This window comes from Ornithorhynchus anatinus, chromosome 2, assembly GCF_004115215.2.
Source record: "Ornithorhynchus anatinus isolate Pmale09 chromosome 2, mOrnAna1.pri.v4, whole genome shotgun sequence".
NCBI classification, from domain to species: Eukaryota; Metazoa; Chordata; class Mammalia; order Monotremata; family Ornithorhynchidae; genus Ornithorhynchus; species Ornithorhynchus anatinus.
The window spans coordinates 67,278,296-67,301,881 of NC_041729.1; the positions used below are offsets into that span (position 1 = coordinate 67,278,296).

Genomic DNA, 23,586 nt, shown 5'->3' on the forward strand with positions numbered 1-23,586 from the left:
TGGGTTGTGACAGCTGCATTGTGCATTATTCATGGAGAGTAACGAAAGAATCGGTACACAGGAAATAAGACAGGCACACATTATGAAAGAGGAGTTGACATAAACAGCAATGTGATTTATTTGGGTTGAAAATTTGAGCCTCAGATTGAAAACCAAAGAAGTTGCAAAAACAGGGTGTCTCCATTCTAAGCTCCCTCCCTCCCTGTCTTCCTTTCTCCCTCTTGGATTCCCTCCTTCCTCCAGCCCTCCCTGCCTTCCTTCCACCTTTTCTAACTGATCAAAATGAAAGACTGGGTGCTTTATTCCTTAGAAGAATAGGTTTGGATAAATCAAAGGATCCATTCAATTGTATTTACTGAGCTCTTACTATGTGTAAAGTAATAGATGAGTGACACTTACTGAGTTACTAGAGGGAGTGTTAGGGGTAATAATAATGTTGGTATTTGTTAAGCGCTTACTATGTGCCAAGCACTGTTCTAGCACTGGGGTAGACACAGGGGTATATAAGGGAATGTTGGGGAAGTTATGGGGATTAAGACTGTAATCCTTATGACCCTTAAGATACCCTTAAGACCCTATCCCTTAAGATAGGGACTGTGTCCCACTTGTTTAGCTTGTATCTACCCCAACTCTTAGGACAGTGTCTTGGCACATAGTGAGTGCATAATCAATACCATAAAATAAATTAAAAAGAATGAAAGGCATCCTGTACACATTTCTTTCAATATCAGTAGTGAGAATCGTGGTGTATTTTAAGTATTTACTAAGTGCCAGCATTGTACACAACACGGGAGTAAAGAGTAATATTATTGATTGCATTTAATATGTGCAGAGCACTATACTACGTAAGCATTGGGTAAGAATATATAGGTAGAAATTTGGCCCTTTTCATTGAGAGGCTCACAATCTGTGAATAAACATGGTAATAATAATAATGATGGTATTTGTTAAGCACTTAGTATGTGCCAAGCACTGTTCTAAGTGCTGGGGTAGATACAAGGTAATCAGGTTGTCCCACATGTCTCAGAGTCTTAGTTCCCATTTTACAGATGAGGGAACTGAGGCACAGAGAAGTTAATTGACTTGCTCAAGGTCACACAGCAGACAAGTGGCAGTCCCAGGATTCCTCCCAAGCCCAAGCTCTTTCCACCAAGCCATGCTGCTTCTGTGGTGGTGGAGAGTAGATGGGAAGAACTGGAAACAGACACTCCGGGAGCAACAAAACAGTTAAACTTTGAAACAACGTAAGGGACAAAGACAAATACGGAAGGCACCGAATAATAATAATAATAGTAATAATGACTGTGGTATTTGTTAAGCACTTACTATGTTCCAGGCACTTTTCTAAGTATGGGGGTAGATACAAACTAATCAGTTTGAACGTGGTCAAGATAAAATGCAATCAAATCTGCAACCACTTTGAAGATAAGAGTACTGTGTTAGAGGGACCAGTAGAGTGACCTAAAGTTGTCGCAGTTTACATTCGGGAAAGATTCTGGCATTTTTTTGCCTGTCAAATGGATAGTCCATATATCCCTGGAATAACCTCATTAAATCTGTATCCGCCATCACCAGTAGTTTGAACAGAGAAGCAGCATGGCTCAGTGGAAAGAACACAGGCTTGGGAGTCAGAGGCCATGGGTTCAAATCCCGACTCCGCCACTTGTCAGCTGTGTGACTTTGGGCAGGTCACTTAACTTCTCTGTGCCTCAGTTACCTCCTCTGTAAAATGGGGATTAAGACTGTGAGCCCCACGTGGGACAACCTGATTACCTTGTATCCTCCCTAGTGCTTAGAACAGTGCTTTGCACTTAGTAAGCACTTAACAAGTGCTATTATTATTATTATTATTATTATTATTCCACATTCATCTGCTTTTCCGTGCCATTAGGAACTTTGTACGGTTAGGGCATGGAATTCAATTATTCCTTTCTCTTGAGAATGCTCTTTTATGTCTCTTTTAAAGGAATCAATGTTCCTAGAGTCATGGAGTCCTTAGGCCTTTTAGAGGCAATCAATCTCTTCCTGTTGTGCTTAATAGATTTTCTCCCCAAAATAACTTAAATGAACTTGTTAGATCCCAACATTTTGCTGTTTCACTGGGAAAGTCAGCTCACCTCCTTTAGCCTCAGTTTCCACATCTGTAAATGGGGATAATAGTCAACACTTAACTCAGAGAGATTGTGTAAATAATGAGAGCAATCCTAAATGCATTGCAGTCTATGTAGAAAGAAAAAAAACAGCAACAGCTATTTGCTCATTATTTTATTATTTTTGCCTTTAATTGTCCCCATTGCTAATTAAATTATTACTGAAGTTCAACAAATTGGAATTCCTGAGAATTCTACATTTCTTGCAAATTCAAAAATAAAACATTGTTCTTACCTTATGTGCCATGAAACTTCTATGATATCTAAGGATTTACCAAACATTACCTGGGAATGGTTCCATTCCTACCAGCCTTTTAACTAGTTTTTTGAACATGTTGCAAAATGGATTTATATTTCACCACCTTTTCCTCCCACTACCCTCCTTGGGTGAAGGTGCTAATGAGCCCTGAAATGACAGAAAGGCTGTAGGAGAAAGAGGAGAAATCAACGGCCTGGATAATACACAAACTGGATAACAAGCCCTAGGAAATTGACGGTTGACATAAGTAGCCTTTCTGGGTTGAGCCTTTGTTAACTTTTCTTCCATTCACTGTGATGAACTGGCACAGTGCCTGGATTGTTATGGGAAGCAATGACTAGATTAACCAAAAAAAAAAAGAAAATGAACAATGAAATGCTTCTAATACCAAAAATTGTACAGGAAAATACAGAGAACCAATAAAAAAAAAAGGCCCAGAATTTTCTTTTCTCTTTCTTGAAGATTACATCCAGAGGAGAAAATGTTTTCCATTGTAAATCTAAAGTTAATTTTGATGATCTGGGTACCCAACTCTTTCAAGCACTGTATCAGAAAACTCGGGTGTCCTGTCATTAATGGATCAATCGATGGTATTTCTCAAGTGCTGACTGTGTGCAGAGCACTGTAAGAAGCACTTGAGTGAGTCCAGTACAGCAGAGTTGGTAGACATGTTCCCTGCCCACAACGAGCTTTAATCAATAAATGAATCAACCAACAAATAGTTAAGTGCCAATCAATCACTCAGTTTACTATGTGCAGAGCACTGAACAAAGCCCTTGGGAGAGGACAATACAACAGAATTAGCGGACATGTTCCCTGCCCCTAACGAGCGTACGGTGTGCGGAGAACTGTACTAAGCACTTAAGAGAGTACCCACGATCCCTGCTCACAAGGAGCATACTTTCTAGAAACTTGAGGATCCAAGCCACTCATCGGAGCCTTCATTGAGTGACCAGATTAGCTGTTGCCTGACTCTTATTTAGGTGACAGATTTTATAAAATCACGATGTATTCATCTACAAGTCAGAGTGTTACAGCTCCAACTACTGTGTTCTGATATTTGTTCATTCAGTCGTATGGATTGAGCGCTTATTGGGTGCAATAAAGAGCTATAAAGAGAGCTATGATTATTCCACTGGGGACCCCGGTAGAAGAGAGTAAGTATCTGATGAATGTGACACAAGGGGATGGGGTCCCCCCTTCTAGACTGTGAGCAAGTTGTTGGGTAGGGATTGTCTCTCTCTCTTTTGCCCAATTGTACTTTCCAAATGCTTAATACTGTGCTCTGTACACAGTAAGTGCTCAATAAATAACCCAGTGCTTAGAACAGTGTTTGGCACATGGTAAGCACTTAACAAATACCGTTATCATTATTATTATTATGTGGGGCAGAAAAGGGTACAACTATGAAAAGTATTCTCAGGTCACAATTGGACCCCTAACCTAAGCTACCTGGTATGTGGATCTGGTAGAGGAAGTGACACATCTAAGGGTAATATAATAATAATGTTGGCCTTTGTTAAGCGCTATATGCAGAGCACTGTTCTAAGCGCTGGGGTAGAGACAGGGTAATCAGATTGTCCCACGTGAGGCTCACAGTCTTAATCTCCATTTTACAGATGAGGACTTGCCCAAAGTCACACAGCTGACAAGTGGCAGAGCAGGGATTCGAACCCGTGACCTCTGACTCCCAAACCCGTGCTCTTTCCTCTGAGCCACACTCCTTCTCCCTCCCCCCTCCCTCCATCCTTTCTCACCCCAAAGAGGTGGATCTCAGTTGTTGAGGAAGCTATAGCATCCTGCCTATCTAAGCAAGCACATGAGATACAAGAATAGAACTACAAAAGGGCTTTAACTTTGCCATGTAGCTACTGATAGAATTATATAGCAACTTAGAATGCTTCAATCATTCATATTTATTGAGCACTTTCTGTGTGCAGAGCTTGTCCTAAGCACTATTGTAACGGAGAGGAGGCAGGGATATTGATGCAGTAATCAAGGTGGGATAGGATAAGTGCTTGGATGAATGTGTAGCAGTTTGGATGAAGAGGAAAGGGCAGATTTCAACAATGTTGTGAAAGTAGAACTGATAGACTGAATTCATGGGTTGAATGAGAGAGCGGTGTCAAGGATAGCACTAAGGTTATGGGCTTGTGCTATAGGAAACATGGTGGTGCTGTCTACAGTGATGGGAAAGTCACGGGGAGGACAGGGTTTGGGCAGGAAGATAAGGAGTTCTCTTTTGGACATGTGAAGTTTGAAGTGACGGCAGGACATCCAAGTGGAGATGTCTTTAAGGCAGGATGAAATGTGAGACTGCAGAGAGGGAGAGAGATCAGGGCTGTAGATGTGTATTTGGGAATAATAATAATGTTGGTATTTGTTAAGCGCTTACTATGTGCAGAGCACTGTTCTAAGCGCTTAGGTAGATACGGGGTAATCAGGTTGTCCCACGTGAGGCTCACAGTCTTAACCCCCATTTTACAGATGAGGTAACTGAGGCACCGAGAAGTGAAGTGGCTTGCCCACAGTCACACAGCTGACAAGTGGCAGAGCCGGGATTTGAACCCATGACCTTTGACTCCCAAGCCTGGGCTCTTTCCACTGAGCCACGCCAGGAATCATCTGCCAGAGTTGGTAGTTGAAGTTGTGTGAACAAATGAGTTCTTCAAGGGAGTTGGTGTAGATGGAGAAGAGAAGAGGACCCAGAACTGAACCTCGAGGTACCCCTATAGATAAGGGGTGGGAGACAGAGGAGGAGCCCAAGAAAGAAACTGAAAATGAGTGGCCAGAGTGATAGGAGGGGACAGTATCATTGAAGCCAAATTTGGATAACATTTCCAGGAGAATGGAGTGGTCGACAGTGTCACAGGCAGCTGAGAGTTGGAGGTGGATTAGGATGGATTAGAGGTCTCTGGATTTGGCAAGAAGGAGGTCATTGGTGACCTTTGAGAGCATGGTTTCTGTGTAGTGAAGGGGATGGAAGCCAGATTATAGGGGGTCAAGGAGAGAATTGGAGGAGAGGAACTTGAAACAGTGAAGGTAGACGACTTGTTCAGGAACAAATGGTAGGAGGGAGATGGGGATGATAATTTGAGGGAGATGTGGGGTTAAGGGAGGGATTTTTTAGAATGGGGAGACATGAACATGTTTGAAAGCACTGGTGAAGACATCATTGGAGAACACTGCTGAAGTGGTTGGGGAGGGAAGAAGGGAGGGGTAAGTGTTTTGATAAGGTGTGAAGGGATGGGGTCAAATGCACAGGTGGAAGGGGTGTATTTGAAGAGAAGGCAGGAGATCTCTTGAGATACTGCTCGGAAAGATGAGAGAGTTGACAAAGGGGCAGAAGGAGGGTGGAACTGGAGAGGAGCAGGGGAGATTTTAAGGATTTTTGTATCTATCCCACTATTTAGTACAGTGCTCTCCACATAGCTCTCAAAGTAATGCCATTAATTGATTGATAAATTATGGGTTTGGGTGACTCAGGGGATGGGAGAGGGAATTATAGAAAAAATGAGAAAGTTTCTGCGGGCAGCATGGAGTGTCAACAGTTGGGGTCAGAGTAATCTCAAAATGCCCAAGCTTTGTCCCCTGAAAGTAAATGTATACATACCTTAGCGTAACGGCAGAAGTTTTCAAAGTGTTTCCGTGTACTGCAGGCAGGTAACTTGCCTTTCGACCTTGTGACATGCTTTTTTTATGCTTGTGTATGTTTCTGACATTTCCAGGTTCATAAATGTCAGGGGCTGAAAACATTTCTGAAATGCCCACCATTATTTGATTTTGAAAGAAAAGGAAAATAAAATGGTGAATGACAACAGCATTCCTAAAATGTAAAAGTTTCTTATTTTTTACAGTCACTGAAAATACTTATATCTTATGGGAATGAAGAAACACATTTCAATATGTAATAAACTAGCAGTCGTTTCTTGTATGTGAGGTTCATAAGAATACCTATGCTATTACACTTTTGGTTAGAATGCCAATATGAGGAAATGTTGAGGTGTAGACATTTAAAGCTGATAAATAAATGAGGGAAGTATCATTTGCAATATAGACTAGTTCAATTTATTGAAAAAATTCCATCTCTTGATTAAGATCAGATCCTGGGTGAGATTCACTGAGTACAGTCTCATTTCTGGCAAGGATTTTTTACTTACTTTTTCCTAATGACTTCGAGTTATTTGTTATTCCACTCATTCCCAAACTTTAGCTCGGAGGATCTGGCCTCAATCCGACATTGCTTGTCAACATTTTGAACACGTGAACATATGTGAGGGATCCTAATTCCAGCAATTTACAGTTGTCACTTTCCTTTAAAATCCATTACCGTATGAAGACATTGTGCTCAGAACAGATTTTTGAACATTTCCTAAATTCCAGAATTGAACCCAGCTGGATGTTTTCTCATACATCTGGAGTGTATAATTTACTCACTATATCACATGGTCATTGCTTCCTTTTCTAGAACTGCGACCTGGAGCAGCAGAGTATCGTCCATGTAGTGCGGAGAATAAAAGATGGAGGTCAGGAAGTGGGAGAGGCTACTCCTGCCAAGCTTGCCACGACTGTGGGTAGCTTGTGTAGAGAACCCAAGAGCCTGACCCGTGTGGACCTCAGTAACACCCTCCTCCCAGGCACTGCTGTAGGACTGGCCGTCATCCTGGATGATACCAGCGAGAATGCTGATCTGCCACTTGAGCGTTCAGGTAATTTTCTGAGTGCCTGCTTTTGCAAAAGTTGTGCTGCGATGGATTTTAGCAAGCCCGGCTTGTGTTGGATAAACGTGACTAATAGGAGCAGGTGGGACAGCTAATTCTAAATAAGAGATTAAGCAGGGCCTTTTCCTCCTAAGGGCCAAGGTTTTGAAATGTGAATGTGACAAAGAAGAGCGTGTGGATAACTCTAGGCAGGATATTTGTCTAAGCATTGAAGGAGGAGTTGAAAGTCCTCAGATTGATGTCTCGAGCCTGGAATTTGACCAAGGAAGGATTAGGTGTTGAGGGTTCAGGGAGTTGTTGTCAAAGCAGCATAGCTAGCAGGCGAGAGAGATTGTGCCCCTTAAGAACAAAAAGCAATGTGCCTTGGTGGAAAGAACAAGGGCCTGGGAGCCAGGAGACATGGATCCTAATCCCAAGTCTGCCACTTTCCCACTATGTGACCTTGGAAAATTCACTTCACTACACTTCACTATACATAGCTGTATATTTATTTATTTATAGTCGTGTCTGTCTCCCCCTCTGGACTGTAAACATGTTGTGGGCAGGGAATGTGTCTGTTTCTTGTTATATTCTACTCTCCCAAGAACTTAGTTCAAGTGCTTTACACACAGTAAGTGCTCAATAAATATGATTGAATAAATGAATGCACTGTGCCTGTTGACTCATCTGTGTATCTGGAGTTAAGAAACCTGTTTCCTGTTCCATTTAGACTATAAGCCCCAAGTGGGACAGAGACTCTGTCCCGTCTGCTTATATTGTATGTACCCCAGTGGTTTAGTTCAGTGCTTGGGACCTAGTAATGCTTAACAAATACCATAAGAGTGATTATTTTAAAAGAAATATGATCACATGTCCTGGTCTGGATAATAATGTTGGTATTTTTGTTAAGCGCTTACTAAGTGCAGAGCACTGTTCTAAGTGCTGGGGGAGATACAAGGTAATCAGGTTGTCTCATGTGGGGCTCACAGTCTTAATCCCCATTTTACAGATGAGGTAACTGAGGCACAGAGAAGTTAAGTGACTTGCCCACAGTCACACAGCTGACAAGTGGCAGAACCGGGAGTCGAAACCATGACCTCTGACTCTGAAGCCCAGGCTCTTTCCACTGAGCCACGCTGAAAATAGGCACAGTTTTTAAAATTCTATAGTGTTGCGTGAAGGTCTCTGGTATACTAATAATTGGGGTATTAAAGTAGTTACTATGTATCAAGCACTGTTCTAAAGGCTGGGATAGCTGTAATTAATCAGGCCAGGCACAATCCCTAACTCACATGGAGTGTTGAATCCAGTTACAGTTGCAGAAACAGAAGCACAGAGAAGTGAAGTGACTTGCTTGAAGTTGTATAGCAGGAAAGTGGCGGAGCCGGGATTAGGACCCAGGTCTTCTGACTCCCAGTCCTGTGATCTTTCCACTAGGATCTTTCCACTAGGCTTCTTCTTCTCAATCCCCCTATTCCCCTCACCCTTTTTTTTTTTCCACCTCTCCTTTCAGACCCACTTTGGTTACTGAAAATCTGGTCACCTTTAGCAAGTAATAAAAAACCGGTCTGGTGGGAAAGTTGTGATAGAGGTTTGGACAGGAGGGAATGGGGGTGATTTAGGGGTTATCCGTAATAATAGTGGCATTTATTGATTACCCTGTACTAAGCACTTGGGAAGTTTGAAACAGAGGAAGGACAAGATCCCTGCCTTCCAAGAGTTTATACATGAATGAGGGAGATAGAGATAAAAATATTTACAAATAGTTTAATTAGAGTAACTCACTGAATGTACAGTTGAGTAAATATATGCATAAAGTGCAGAAGATTGATGTAAATAAGTACCTAGGTGCTGGAGAAAGCTAGTGGGTTTGTTGTATTGGGAAGGATTATAGGAATTGGCGTGGTTTTTAGGAGGGCTTTGATGATGGGGACAACTCTAAGTTGTATCAGATTTGGGGAGAGAGAGAGTTGCCTGACCAGGAAAAAAACATGGGTGAGGGTATAGAGATAGAAGAGGCAAGAACTAAATAGAGTGAGAATGGTACAAAGAGACAAGTGAAGAGAGGGAACTGGAGAACAGCAGGTAAAGAGAACAGATATCATTCAATAAATGGGTGATATTTATTGAGTGCTTACTGAGTTCATAGCACTGGTACTAAGCACTTGGGAGAGTACAATACAACAGAGTTAGTAGTTACATTCCCGGACCACAACCTGCTTACAATGCAGGATGGAACAACTTATCAGAGAGCTCTGAAGCAGTGTGAACAATCTTTATTCAGTGTGGCGGAAAACAGAGAGCCATTGTGGGTTTCTGAGGAATGTAAAAATATGTGGTCTGGGATGATCCAAGAAGGTGACCTGTGCTGCTGTATAAATTGGGGTGAGGGGAGGCTAGAGACATAGAGACCAGCAGTAATAATAATAATGTTACTTCATAAACGCTTACTATGCGCCATGCACAGTTCTAAGAGCTGAGATGGATATAAGGAAATCAGATCAGTTACAGTCTCTGACCCACATGGAGCTCACAGTCTTAATCCCTATTTGACCAATGAGATAACTGAGGCACAGAGAAGTTAAGTGACTTGCCTGTGGTTACCCAGCAGATATGTGGCAGAGCCAGGATTAGAACCAATGACCTCTGACTTCCAGGCTTGTATTCTTTCTACTAGGCCATGCTGCGTCTAGCCATGTGACTAGAATTGAGAACAGAGTGGTAGCCGCTAGGGTGGAGAGAAAGGCGTAGAAGTGGGAGATATTATGTAGGATGAGGTGAAGGGCTCTGTCAGTAGATTGGATGTGAAAATTGAAAGGCAGCGAGGTGTCCAGCATGACAATGAAGTTGTCAGGTTCTGGGACAGGCAGGTTGGAGGGGTTATTAATAGAGATGGGAAAGTTAGGAGAAGGATTGAGTTTAAGGGGGATGCCTTCCAGATATATCTTTGTGGATGTCGTCCTGCTGTCACCTCAAATTTAACATACTTCACTCTGCTGCCCAGAGCATTTTTCTACAAAAACATTCAGGCTATGTTTCCGTACTCCTTAGCACTGGTTGCCCATCCACCTCTTTATTAAACAAAAACGTCTTATCTTCCATTTTGAAGTACTCAATCACCTTACCCCCACTACCTCACCTTGCTACTCTTCTATTACAGCCCAGCCTAAACATTTCATTCCTCTAATACCAACCTACTCACTGTACCTCGATCTTGCCAATCTTGCCGCTGACCTCTGGCTCTCGACCTCTCGCCCTCATCCTGCCTCTAGCCTGGACACCCTTCCCTCTTCATGTCTGACAAGAAGTTCCTCTCTCCCCCTACAGAGCCTTACTGAAGGCAGTCTCTTCCAAGAGGCTTCCCTAACTGAGCCCTCATTTCCTTTTTGCTCTCTCCCGTCTGCCTCTCTCTGACTTGCTCCCTTTATTTACCCTCCCCAACCAGCCCCAGAGCACTTATGTAGATATCCAGAATTTACTAATTTATATTAATATGTGCCTTCCTCTCTAGACTGTAAGCTGTTTGTGGGCCAGGAATCTGTCTGTTGTTGTGTTGTTCTCTCCCAAGAGCTTTGTTCAGTGCTCTGCATACAGTAAGTGCCCAATAAATGCTATTGATTGATGGATTGATTGATTTACAGGAATTTTGTCTTTCAACTCTGTAGTATTGTTCTTCACCGAGCACTTAGTACAGTGCGTTGCACACAATAAGCACTGAAAAAATACCCTTAATTGATTAAAAATGAAGAATTGTGTTTTAGACAAACTGAGTTTGAGGTGTTGGTGGGACGTCCAAGTGGAGATACCCTGGGAGCAAGAGTTGATGTGGGATTATAGGTTAGATGAGAGGATAGGGGTAGAAAAACAGCATTGTCTAGTGGATAGAGCATGGGCCTGGGAGTCAGAAGGACCTTGGTTTTAATCCCAGCTCGGCCACTTGTCTGTTGTGTGACCTTGGGTAAGTCACTTCACTTCTCTGTGCTTCAATTCCCTCATCTGTAAAATGAGGACTGAGACTGTGAGCCCCACCAGGGACAGGGACTGTGTCCAGCCCGATTTGCTTGTATCCATCCCAGTGCTTAGTACAGTGCCTGGCTTAACAAATACCACAATTAATTAGTTTGTCAGCCCTCTGTGGAACAGGGACTTGATCAGGCCTGATTTACACTTATCTGCCCCTGTGCTTAGGACAATGCTCCCGTCAATGGGCAGGGATTGTCTCTATCTGTTGCCAAATTGTACATTCCAAGCGCTCAGTACAGTGCTCTGCACATAGTAAGCGCTCAATAAATACGATTGAATGAATGAATGACACACAGTAAGTGCTTAACAAATACCATAAAAAAGTGCAGATAGTTGGGAAAAGTTTTCAGAAAACAGGTAGGTGACCTCCTTTTAAGAAACAGCTGGTTAGGAAATATGACGAATATGAGAAATATGAGGAAGTGGCTAGTAGGGTTGTCTGTGAGAAGTTTCTACTTGATGGTTTCAGCTTACACATGATCTTTTCTTTCACTTCCTTTGCCTCTGGACAATAACAGTATTTGTTAAGTGCTTACTAAGTGCCAAGCACTGTTCAAAGCATTAGAGTTGGGCATAGGCCCCGTCCTACATTTGGCTCACAGTCTAACTGGATATTGACTCCCCATTTTACAGATGAGGAAAAAGTCTTAGAGATGTTAAATGACTTGCCCATAATCACACAGTAGACAAGTGGTGGAGCCGGGATTAGAACTCAGATCTTCTGACTCCCAGGTCAGTGCTTTTTCCTCTGGGCCATGCAGCTTCACTGGATGCCTTGATAAGAAATTCTCATCAATTATCTTTTGATCTTAAATCTTAGATATTTTCCCACATCTTTGCAAGGGGTAGGTTCTAAGAACAACAGGAGATGGCACTTTGTTGATCCCAACCCATGCTTTGATGATAGAGAAACCAGAGGGTTTTTTTTCCATGAATTAAGGTAAGTTTTTGCAAACTAGACTCAATAGTTATGAAAATATACTTCAAAACCATTCATCCTGGCTTTTTCAAGATGGAAGTGAAATTGGTATTCTTTGAGATCAGGTTATCAGTTCAGCATTTTGCTGCAGTCTTTCAAGTCTTTCTTCAGGTGTTGTTCTTTTTTATGATATTAAGCACTTACTGTGGGCCAGGCACTGTTCTAAGCACTGGGGTAGTTGTAAAGTATTCAGGTTGTACACAGTCACCACCTGGTGCTCACAGTCTTAATCCCCATTTTACAGATGAGGTAACTGAGGAACTGAGTGATTTGCCCAAGGTCATACACAGCAGACAAGTGGCTGAGACAGGGCTAGAACTCAGGACCTTCTGACTCGCAGGCCTTTGCTTTATCCACTAAGCCACACTGCTTCCCTCGTGCCTCACTCCAGGCCAAAGAAAGCAATTTCAGCAAAGTATGTAACTCAGTTTTTATCCACACGTGGCCTCTGAAGCCCCATCTCACACTCTCATGATTATGGTATCTGATAAGTGTCGTCTTTGTGTAATCCTGAGGTAGATATAAATAAATCTGATCAGACACAAACCCTGTCCCATGGGGCTCACAGTTTTAGAGGATGGGAGAAAGGGCATTGAATGCCCGTTTTACAGAAGAGGAAATTGAGGGCCAGAGAAGTTGTGACTTCCCCAAGGTCACACAGCAAACAAGTTGCGGGGCTGGAATTAGAACCTGGGCCATCTGACTCCCAGGCATGAGCGTGGACAGGATTAATTTTAGAACAAGGTATGTAAGGGGAGCAAGGGATATTATTGGGACAGGTCAAATTCTGCAGCATGTTAAATAGTATATAGAATGAGTCAATTATTGTTGTTGACTAGTTTGCGTTAATAATAAATGATAATGGTAATAGTATTTCTTAAGCACTTACTGTGTTCCAGGCACTGTACTACTAGCACCGTGGCTCAGTGGAAAGAACACGGGCTTGAGAGTCAGAGGTCATGGGTTCGAATCCCAGCTCTGCCTCTTGTCAGCTGTGTGACTGTGGGCAAGTCACTTCATTTCTCGGTGCCTCAGTTAACTCATCTGTAAAATGGGGATTAAGACTGTGAGCCTCACATGGGACAACCTGATTACCCTGTATCTACCCCAGCGCTTAAAACAGTGCTCTGCACATCGTAAGCACTTAACAAATACCAACATTATTATTATTACAAGGTAATTGGGTCAGACGCAGTCCCTGTCCCACATAGCGCTCACAGGGTTAATCCCCATTTTACAGATGAGGGAACTGAGGCCCAGAGTGGTAAAGTGTAAGAGTGTAAAGAGTATCCAGGGTCACACATCAGACACATGAGGAGTCAGGATTAGAACCCAGGTCATCTGATTCCCAAGCCCAAGCTCTTTCCACTAAGCCATGCATTATCATTTAAGCTGGTAATATGTGTTAGGAGAAGCAAGAACCTGGTTTATAACAATAGCCTAAAAGGATTGTGTGCATTTCTGTGTGATTGTATGTGTTTATGTGTGTGTGTGTGTATATATAGGTGTATATGTGTAGGTGCACATATTAATTTCTCCCAGACTCTGAAACTATCCTCTCTTCAAGGGAGCTGAGGAGAAAAATACACTGCAATTTTCTGTAGCTGTGAATGCCCAAGGGGCAGGGCTAACTTGGGACCATATTTATTTATTTAATAATTACATTAAATAATATAATAAGGAATGAATAATTTAATTATAAGCCTTTCCATAATTAAATAGAATCAATGTACTTGTAATTCAAATATGACATCATTGACTGTGAAGTTCACCCATGAGCACCTGCCTGCCTGAAGAAAAACAATGTGTGATTTCAATTCCTGGTCCTATTGGGCACAGAGAGCTTGCCCGTTATTGTGCTTCTGAATGACTAGAGTGACAGGCAGTAGAGCCTAGTGGATAGAGCACAGGCCTGGGAATCAGAAGGACCTGGGTTCTAATCCAGGCTCTGCCACTTGTCGGCTGTGTGACCTTGGGCAAATATCATAACTTCTCTGGGCCTCAGTTACCTCATTTGTCAAATGGGGATGAAGACTGTGAGCCCCATGGAGGACAGGGACTGTGTCCAACCTGTTAAGCTTGTATCTAACCTGATGCTTAGAAAAGTGCTTGACACATAGTAAGCGCTTAAAAAATACCATCATTATTATTATTATAATAGATGAAAAGGAGGGGAGGACGGCTCTTCCAGTGAGGGGCGAGGGGAGGCTTGCACACATGGACAATTCTCGACCTCAAGAGTCCATAATTTGTGTGAACCCATTAGGCCCAAGTAGCACTGCCCAAGTCCCTCTGAGAAAGGCCCCTTGGCCCAACCCTCTGAATGGGTCTAACTTGGTAATGATCAGTCAAATTTTTTCACTGCAGAGTGGGAGGAGGTCACTGCCAAACAGACAGTTAATCTCCCCTCCTTCAAAGCCTTATTGAAGGCACAACTCCACGTGGAGGCCTTCCCTGACTAAGCCCTCTTTTCCTTTCCTTCCACTCCCTTCTGCATCACCCTGATCTGCTGCCTTTATTTGTCCCCCCTCCAAGCCCCATAGCACCTTTGAACATATCTGTCATTTATTTATCTATATTAGTATCTGTGTCCCCCTCTAGACTGTAAACTCATTGTGAGCAGGGAATATGTCTGTTCTCTCACAAATCCTTAGAAAGTGTTCTGCACACATTAAGAACTCAAAAATTACGATTGACTGACTGACTGATAGATGAACTAACTGCTAGGATATAAGATCAGGCTTTTTTCTGGTCCTCAACAAGATATGCCTGGCTCCCTGGCTGTGAGTAAGGAGAAGCCTTCTACCTCCCTTCTATAGCTTTTGTCCCTCTCCTGGGATGGAGGGAGGAGAGAACAAGGCTGCTTTAAGGCTTTCACTGTGCCTAGGTCTCGTGTATCTCACCACCACCATCTCACCCACCGCCTGCCTGAAGCGCCCTCCCTCTTCATATCCAACGGATTGACTCCTTTCTCTCATTCAACCCACATATTCAATCCATCACAAAATCCCATCCGTTCAACCTTCACAGAATCGCTAAAATCAGCCCTTTCCTCTCTGTCCAAACTGCTGCAATCCAAGCACTTATCCTAGCCTGCCTTTATTATTGTATCAGCCTCCTCGCTGACCTCCCTGTCTCCTGTCTCACCCCACTCCAGTCCCTGCTTCACTCTGCTGCCCGGATCATTTTTCTACAAAGCATTCAGTCCATGCTCCCCGACTCTTCAAGAACCTCCAGTGGTTGCCCATTCACCTCCGCATCAAATAGAAATTCCTTACCATCGGCTTTTAAGCACTTAATCGTCTTGCCCCTTCATACTCCACCTCGCTACTCTCCTACTACAACCCAGCCTGCACACTTTGCTCCATAATGCTAACCTTCTCACTGCACCTCAGTCTTGCCATCGACCTCTTGCCCAACTACTGCCTCTGGCCTGGAACGTCCTGCCGCTTCATAGGCAACTGACAATTAATCTCCTCACCTTCAAAGGCTTATTGAAGGTACATCTCCTTCAAGAGGCCTTCCCTGACTGAGCCCTCATTTCCTCTTCTGCCATTCCCTTCTGCATCACCCTGATTTCCTCCCTTCATTCACCCCTCTCTCAGCCCCATAGCACTTATATACACCTTAATGTCTGTCTTCTCCTTTAGACTGTAAACTCAATGGGGGCAGGGAATGTGTCTGTCAACTTGTTGTTTTGTACTCTCCCAAGTGCTTAGTACAGTGCTCTCTACACAGTAAGGGCTCAATAAATACAATTGATTGATTCTTTAATGCCCTCAATGTCTTGAAAAAGCACTGCATGCCTCAGAAACAGGAACCACTGTGACCTTTGACTGCGAAGTTCCCTTCAGATGCATGGGAGAGGGAAAAAGAGAGCAGAAAATATTTCTGGGAAAGGAACCACAAGTCCTTGCTTTTTTATGATATCACCCCTGCTATGTAGTTATATTTACCTGATCAGACAATAAAAGGAGGGTCCTGATCTTATTAAAGTAAAAATAAGGTGAAATTTGGGAGTGACAGAAGGCAGGAGAGTAATGCAGTGGGGGCTGGATTTCATCAACCCTTGATGCTGGTTGATGGAAAATGGATCTTAATTGGTCACTAGGACAAATCCTGCGTAGTTGCCATACATCAGATTAGTCAGAAATGCAATGAAGCCTATCACCTACCCAGTTCATTCATGAGAGAGTCTTTTTCCCACAAGTGAACTCTAATGAAAGCCTTTGTTGGAATGACATGAGGAGGTTTCAGGAAGATGAAATGCTGAGAGGTTAGTGTACCTGGAAAATTTGGCTTTTAAAGGTTTGGGGATTGGATGGAACTGCAGTGATGGGTTCTAGGTTTTTCTGAGGTCACTTCTAGAAAATAATAATGGCATTAAAGGGAGGAAGGGAAAGAACTGCGTGCTAAAATAAATGGACCCTTGACTTCATTTTCTGTAGTACTGAAAGTTCTTTGTAGCACCCCACCCTTATTCCTCTGATGGCATTTGGAATGACAGAGTGAATCTTTGGCATTCTTTGCTCTTTGAAGCCTGAAGTCCTTTTGAGGACATTGCATGTAGGCCAAGATGATAAGATTTGCATTTGACAGAGGAATGTTGGAGGGAGCGAATATTTACAGAGAATGATATTCATTATGCAAAACATCTGAGCAATCTAATTAGGGTGTGTGCCAGAAATCCAGTTGGGTCATGTCTTTGTGCTTCCTTGATTTGTTTCATAGGAAAAGAAATAATGAAATGATAAGATGAAATTCAGTAGCTTTTAATGACTTCCATTGTTTCCCCTACTGAGGGTGCCTGGACAGTTCTTTCAGCATGGCCTAGTGGATAAAGTACGGGTCTGGAAGTCAGAAGGAGCCGGATTCTAATCCTGTTTCCATCACATGTCTGCTGTGTGACCTTAGGCCAGTCACTTAACTTCTCTATGCCTCAGTTCTGCAAAATGGGACTTAAGTACCTGTTCTTTCTCCTTCCTAGACTGTGATTCCCATATGGAACCTGATTATCTTGTATCTAGTGCTTAGTACAGCAGCTGGGATATAATAATCACTTAGTAAATGCCACAATTATTATTATTAGTATTATTGTCCAGCCATGAAGAGTTGAACATAGTCCATATCCCACATGGGGCTCACAGCCTAAATCCTCATTTTATAGATGAGGTAACTGAGGCCCAGAAATGTGAAGTGACTTGCCCGTGGCCACACGGCAGACTAATGATGGAGCCGAGATTAAAACCCAGACCCTTCTGACTCCCAGTCCTGTGCTCTATCCACTAAGCCGTGCTACTTCTTGAACTCCTTGAACACTTGAACTCCTCTGTGACACAAAGGAAGTCTGGGAAGAAATTATTTGAGTACTGAACACAATCCACAAATACACAGATAAGTCACCATTAGGTATCACAGGTGACTTCTTCAACCTCCTGCTGCCAACTCATGATGAATGAGTGTGGTTGAGGAACAAATTAGTCCTTGGCTTAATGATGCACAGCTCATCATCTGCATGAATAATGAGGCAGGGGAAGACACTGATTTAAATTGAATCAACCGGGCCACATGTTAGCGGATCAGGTTCACCGTGGGAATGGCTTGAAGCTGATGTCTCTTTTGCCATTTTTATATTCCCTGTTGGCAAGGATTTGGTAACAACCATGGCTAGCCATCCCAAGTTGCATAGTGTCAAGGCCATATGGGTGTATTTTCCCAGGGTTGAATGCATTCCAGAAACCACCATCACCACAAGGTGCTAGAGACAAAAGCCACAGCTCACGCTTCAGCTGCAGAGTGACTTCTGTAACTGACAAAATGAATGCTGGCTGAGTTGTCTTTGCTGCTGCCTTCTAGCTGTCCAGTGTAAAGTTCTAGCATTTGAAATTCAGCTTTTTCATGTATTTAAAACTTTCTTTCATGTATTTAAAGCTTTCCCTTTGGACACTGAGCACTTGAGTGCGTATCCTACTGTCGCATAATAAGATGAGACTAGAGCATGGCAAAGTGATACCCAGCTCTAAATGCCAGTATCTTTTAATGCTCTTATTATAGCAGTGCTGCCCAGTGTAAAGGGGACATGCCTGGGAGTCAGAGGGCCCTAGTTCTAATCCTGCCCAGGTGCGTGACCTAGGACAAGTCACTTAATTTCTCTGTGCCTCTGTTTTCCCATTTGTAAAATGAATATTTAATACCTGTTCTTCCTCTGTGACATCCATGGCAGACAGGAACTGTGTCCAAACTGTTGTAGGGCTTAGTAGAAAGAGCGCAGGATTGGGAGTCAGATGTTGTGGGTTCTAATCCTGTTTCCGCCACTTGTCAAATGTGTGATCTTGGGTAAGCCACTTAACTTCTCTGTGCCTCAGTTCCCTCATCTGTAAAATGGGCATTATGACCGTGACCCCCAAATGGAACAACCTGATTACCTTGTATCTACCCCAGTGCTTGTCACACAGTAAGCGCTTAACAAATACCATAATTATTATCCTTATTATTATTACTATCTTCTATCTACTCCAATTCTTAGTACAATGCTTGGCACCTAGTGTTTATCATTATTTTGATGGGAAAAGACAAAATTGTCCATCTTGTAAAAAACAAGAGAAGCAGCATGCCTTGATGGAAAGAGGCTGGGCTTGGGAGTCACAGGTCATGGGTTCTAATCCCGGTTCCGCCACTTGTCAGCTGTGTGATTTAGGGCAAGTTATTTCACTTCTCTGGGCTTGTTACCTCACTTCTCTGGGCTTGTTACCTCATCTGTAAAATGGGGATTAAGACTGTGAGCCCCACGTGGGACAACTTGATTACCTTGTATCTACCCCAGCACTTAGAACAGAGCTTGGCACATAGTAAGTGCTTAACAAATGCCATCATCATCACCAAGAAACAGCCATCTTTGACCCCAATATAATAAGTTCACTTCCCCTTTGCCTGTTCTTGAATCTACCATGCTACTGCCCTTTCTTTTACGGGGAAGCAGCATGATGTAGGAGATGGAGCAGGGGCCTTGGAGCCAGAAGGTCTTGAGTTCTAATCCTGGCTCTACCACTTGTCTGCTATGTGACCTTGGGCAAGTCACTTCCCTTCTCTGAGCCATAGTTACCTCATCTATAAAATGGGGCTCGAGATTGTGAGCCCCACAAGGGAAAGGGACTGTGTCCAACCTGATTTGCTTGTATCCACCCCAGCACTTAATACAGTGCCTGACACATAGCACTTAAAAATGCCATTATTATTATTATTATTTGCTTGTATCCAGGCCTGTGCTTAGTACAGTTGCTGGCACATAGTAACTACTTAACAAATGCTTTTGTTGTTATTATTACCTTTCCTCTTATCCCAATCCCAGGAGAGCCTCTAGGGCAGACACAACTAATTTTGTCTGCCTGACAAACCTTTTCAAATTATCCTCCTCCTCCTATATCCCCTTCAGACCCTATTTTTGGTGCTAAGTGATTCTCTTCTGTCCTCTTTTGTACCTCAGGAAAAATAATTTCTTAGCATCTGGGTTGGCTCCTTGGATCACAGCGGTACACTGGGCTTGAAAAATGTGTGTCTCCGAGTGTTTTCTGAAACAGAAGACAAGGAGAGATTCTCATGCCTGGAATTTGTCATGGAAATGGTAAAATGCTTTTCTCTTTTGGAGGACAAACCCACCTTCAAAACTATTTGAGAATATAGTATTTCTGAAACTTTCCCAGTGAGTTTGAGGTCAGGCAATAAAATAGTACCTTTTTTAATGTAGAATTAGACAGAGCACATCTGGCCTTAGAATACAGATCTGGTCATCAGCTTCTCGAGAATGGCATCAAACTATGATCAGTCATCCATTTAAAATGGCCTCCAGAATTTTATGAATGTTCATACTGTTACCGAAGGACACAAACCCGTAGGACTCAGATGAAACCGAGGGTAATTGCTGCAGTTCCTTCTCCTAATAACCTGTTTTTAGCCTGCTGTGTCAGAAAACAAAATGGCTCAATATTTCCCAGCCAGGAAGACTCCTGTTGCTTTGATTTACTGGCCCCAGTGTATTTCTACCAAGATGCTTTATACATTTTGCCCATTAGTGCAAATTATTGACAGATTACTGAAGATTAAAGATAGGCATTAATGATATCTATTTGGGGGCCTTTGTAATATGTGTGGATCAGTGATCCTTCAAATTATTTCAATGCATAATTTCTCTAAGGGAATTATATTTCTTTTATGATGCATAATTGCTTTGACTTTATTTGGAGATTTTGCGAGAAAGTCTTCAAATAAGCCAAAGATGTGGACTTTTTTTTTTTTTTTGCAATCTAGTCGAGTTTACGTAACTCTTCTAAATTTTCAAAATGGGTGGACAGTACAAAAGTTGTAAAATAAAAACGTGATCCAGAGAATAATGATAAGTGTACACTGCTTTGGAAGTACTATATAAAGCACAAGAACACGAACTTGGAAGCCAAAGGTCATGGGTTCTAATCCTGGCTCCGCCACTTGTGAGCTGTGTGAGTCACTTAACTTCTCTGTGCCTCAGTTACCTCATGTGTAGAATGGGGATTAAGACTTTGAGCCCCACGTGGGACAACCTGATAACCTTGAATTTACTCCAGAGCTTAGAACAGTGCTTGGCACATAGTAAGCGCTTAACAAATACCATTATTATTATTATTATTATTATTATTAAATGATTTCATTCTCCATACATCACAGTGATTCTGTGAGGATAAAATGGAATAACAATGTCAAGTCATTTGGAAAAATAAAAGTGCTGTTCAAATTCAAGTTATTATAACTTCTACATGGTGGTGTTTTTACAAGAACTCTCCTTTTCAGATGTTTAAGGCTGAGGTTGTGAAAATGCATAATGATAAAAGGTTGTAAAAATACATAGATATAGCACCTTGGTGGATTTTCATAAAATTTTTCAACTGAATATCTATCATTACAGATTTCCTTACTATAATACTTTTACTTTAGTGCTCTTGAAAAATAGTATTATTTGAATGTTAATAGTGGCATTTCATAAAGAGTTCTCTCACTTTGAGATAATGTGGCAATGTTTACCTTGGCCTAAACAATGTCTTTTTTTCCCCTCAATCTTTGAAGTACTCTGACTGCCTTAGAATGATTTAAATACGTATCAATATAACATTTAGATGGTATCTCTCATATTTAACATAGATAATGATAGCTCTAGTATGTTTACAGATTATTTTTTATGCCTGAATAGGATGCAAAAGATAATGTTTTAAAAGCTAATTAGTGGTAGCAATTATATTTACTGAGCAGCTACTCAGTCAAATGCAGGACATTAAGCACTTGAGAATTTCAGTAGAAGCACAAAACATTTCTGTACCTCCAAGTAGCTTACACTCTAATAAGTATCCACATATGTACATATGAGAAAGTTTGGCTTAATGGAAAGAGCACAGGCCTGGAGATCAGGGAACCTGGTTTCTAATCCTGGATCTGCCACTTGCCTGCTTTGTGGCCGTGAGCAAATCACTTACCTTCTCTGTGCTTCAATTTTGCCATCTGCAAAATAGGGATTATATAACTGTTCTCCTTTCCCCTGACCACATGTGGGACAGGGACTGTGCCCAACTAGCTTATATCTCTCCCAGGGCTTAGTACAGTGGTTGGCACTGAGTAAGCTTTTAACAAACACCCCGATTATTGTTATTATGTACATATGAAAATAATCTAAATCAAAATATTTTAGTTGGACCCTTATCGAGTTTGCTATTTAAGTGTGTAGCTCTTTGATTTTTATTATGGCTTGTAAAATGTTTTATCTCACTGCCAACCCTCTTTCCCACATCTTTCCCTAGTTGAGAACTCCCTCCCCCTCCCTCCTCCCAGACCACCACTCTTCCCACCTTCAAAGCCTTGTTAAGGTCACATCTCCTCCAAGAGCCCTTCCCTGATTAAGCGCTCTTACCCTGGCTTCCTCTCCCTTCTGCATCACCTCTGCGCTTGGATCTTTACCCTTTGAGCACTTGATATTCACTCCACCCTCAGCACCACATCATTTATGGACACATCTGCAATTTATTGATTTCTATTACCACCATCCCTCCTAGCATTCCTCTCCAAACTTCTTGAACGTATTGTAGACACATGCTTTCTTCCTTTTCTCTCCTTCAATTTTCTTCATGACCCTCCCCAATCTGGCTTCTGCCCCATTCACAGAAACCACACTCTCAGAGGTCACCATTGATCTCCTTCTTAGCATATCCAATGACCTCTATTCCATCCTAATCCTCCTCAACCGCTCAGCTGCCATCGACATTGTCAGCCATCCCCTTCTCCTGGACACATTATCCTATCTCGGCTTCAGTGGCACTGCCTTCTCCTAGTTGTCCTCTTATCTCTCTGGGCGCTCATTTTCATTCTCTTTCGCATGCTCTCCCTCTGCTTCCCACCCCTTAATGGTGCGAGGCCCTCCAGGTTCAATTCTGGGTCCCTGTCTATTCTCCATACACACCCACTCCTTTGGAGAACTCATTCACCTCAATTTTCATCTCTATGCAGAAGATTCTCTAATCTACATCTCCAACCCTGATATCTCCCCTGCTCTGCAGTCTGATATTTCCTTTTGCCTTCAGGACATCTCTAATCGGATGTTCTCTGCCTCAGTTCCCTCATCTGTAAAATGAGGATGAAGACTGTGAGCCTCACGTGGGACAACCTGATTTCCCTCTATCTCCCCCAGCGCTTAAAACAGTGCTCTGCACATAGTAAGCGCTTAACAAATACCAACATTATTATTATTATTATGTTCCCCCAACCGCTTAAGCTTAACATGTCCAAAACAGAATTCCTTATTTTCCCACCCAAATCATGTCCTTCCTGTGACTTTCCCATCACTATAGACACTGTGGACAGCACCACCATCCTTACTATCTCACAGGCTATAATCTTGGAGTTATCCTCAACTCACTGCTCGCATTCAACCCACACATTCAGTCGGTCGCTAAATTCTGTCAGTTCAGCATTCACAAAGCACTTAAATCCACCCTTTCCTCTCCATCCAAACTGCTACCATGTTAATCCAAGCAGATATCCTACTCTACCTTGATTATTGTATCAGTGTCCTTGCTTATCTCCCTGCCTCCTGTCTCTCCCCACTCCAGTCCATACCTTACTCTGCTGCCCTGATCATTTTTCTACAAAAATGTTCAATGTGTGTTTTGCTACTCCTTAAGAACCTCCAGCACTTGCCCATTCATCTATGCATCAGGCAGAAACTCCTTTCCATTGGCTTTAAATGAATCACCTTTTCCCCTCCTACTTCACCTTGCTGCTCATCTACAACAACCCAGCTGCACTTTTAACTGCTCTAATGGCAACCTACTCACTACCTCTACCTCACAAGGACTGTAAGCTCCTTGAGAGCAGAGAATGTGTCTACCAACATGATTGTATTATACTCTCTCAAGCAGTTAGTACAGTGCTCTGTATACCTTGAGCAAGTCACTTAACTTC

General features: G+C 42.5%; 1 protein-coding gene across 1 annotated transcript in view; it reads left to right on the top strand.

The window, feature by feature from the left end:
- PRKN (parkin RBR E3 ubiquitin protein ligase) overlaps nucleotides 1-23,586 on the top strand; it is a 1,416,888-nt gene that overhangs the window by 462,158 nt on the left and 931,144 nt on the right. Inside the window, exon 3 of the mRNA XM_029058315.2 lies at nucleotides 6,878-7,118. Coding sequence (XP_028914148.1) covers nucleotides 6,878-7,118 — 241 coding nt within the window. The remainder of the gene's footprint in view (nucleotides 1-6,877; nucleotides 7,119-23,586) is intronic.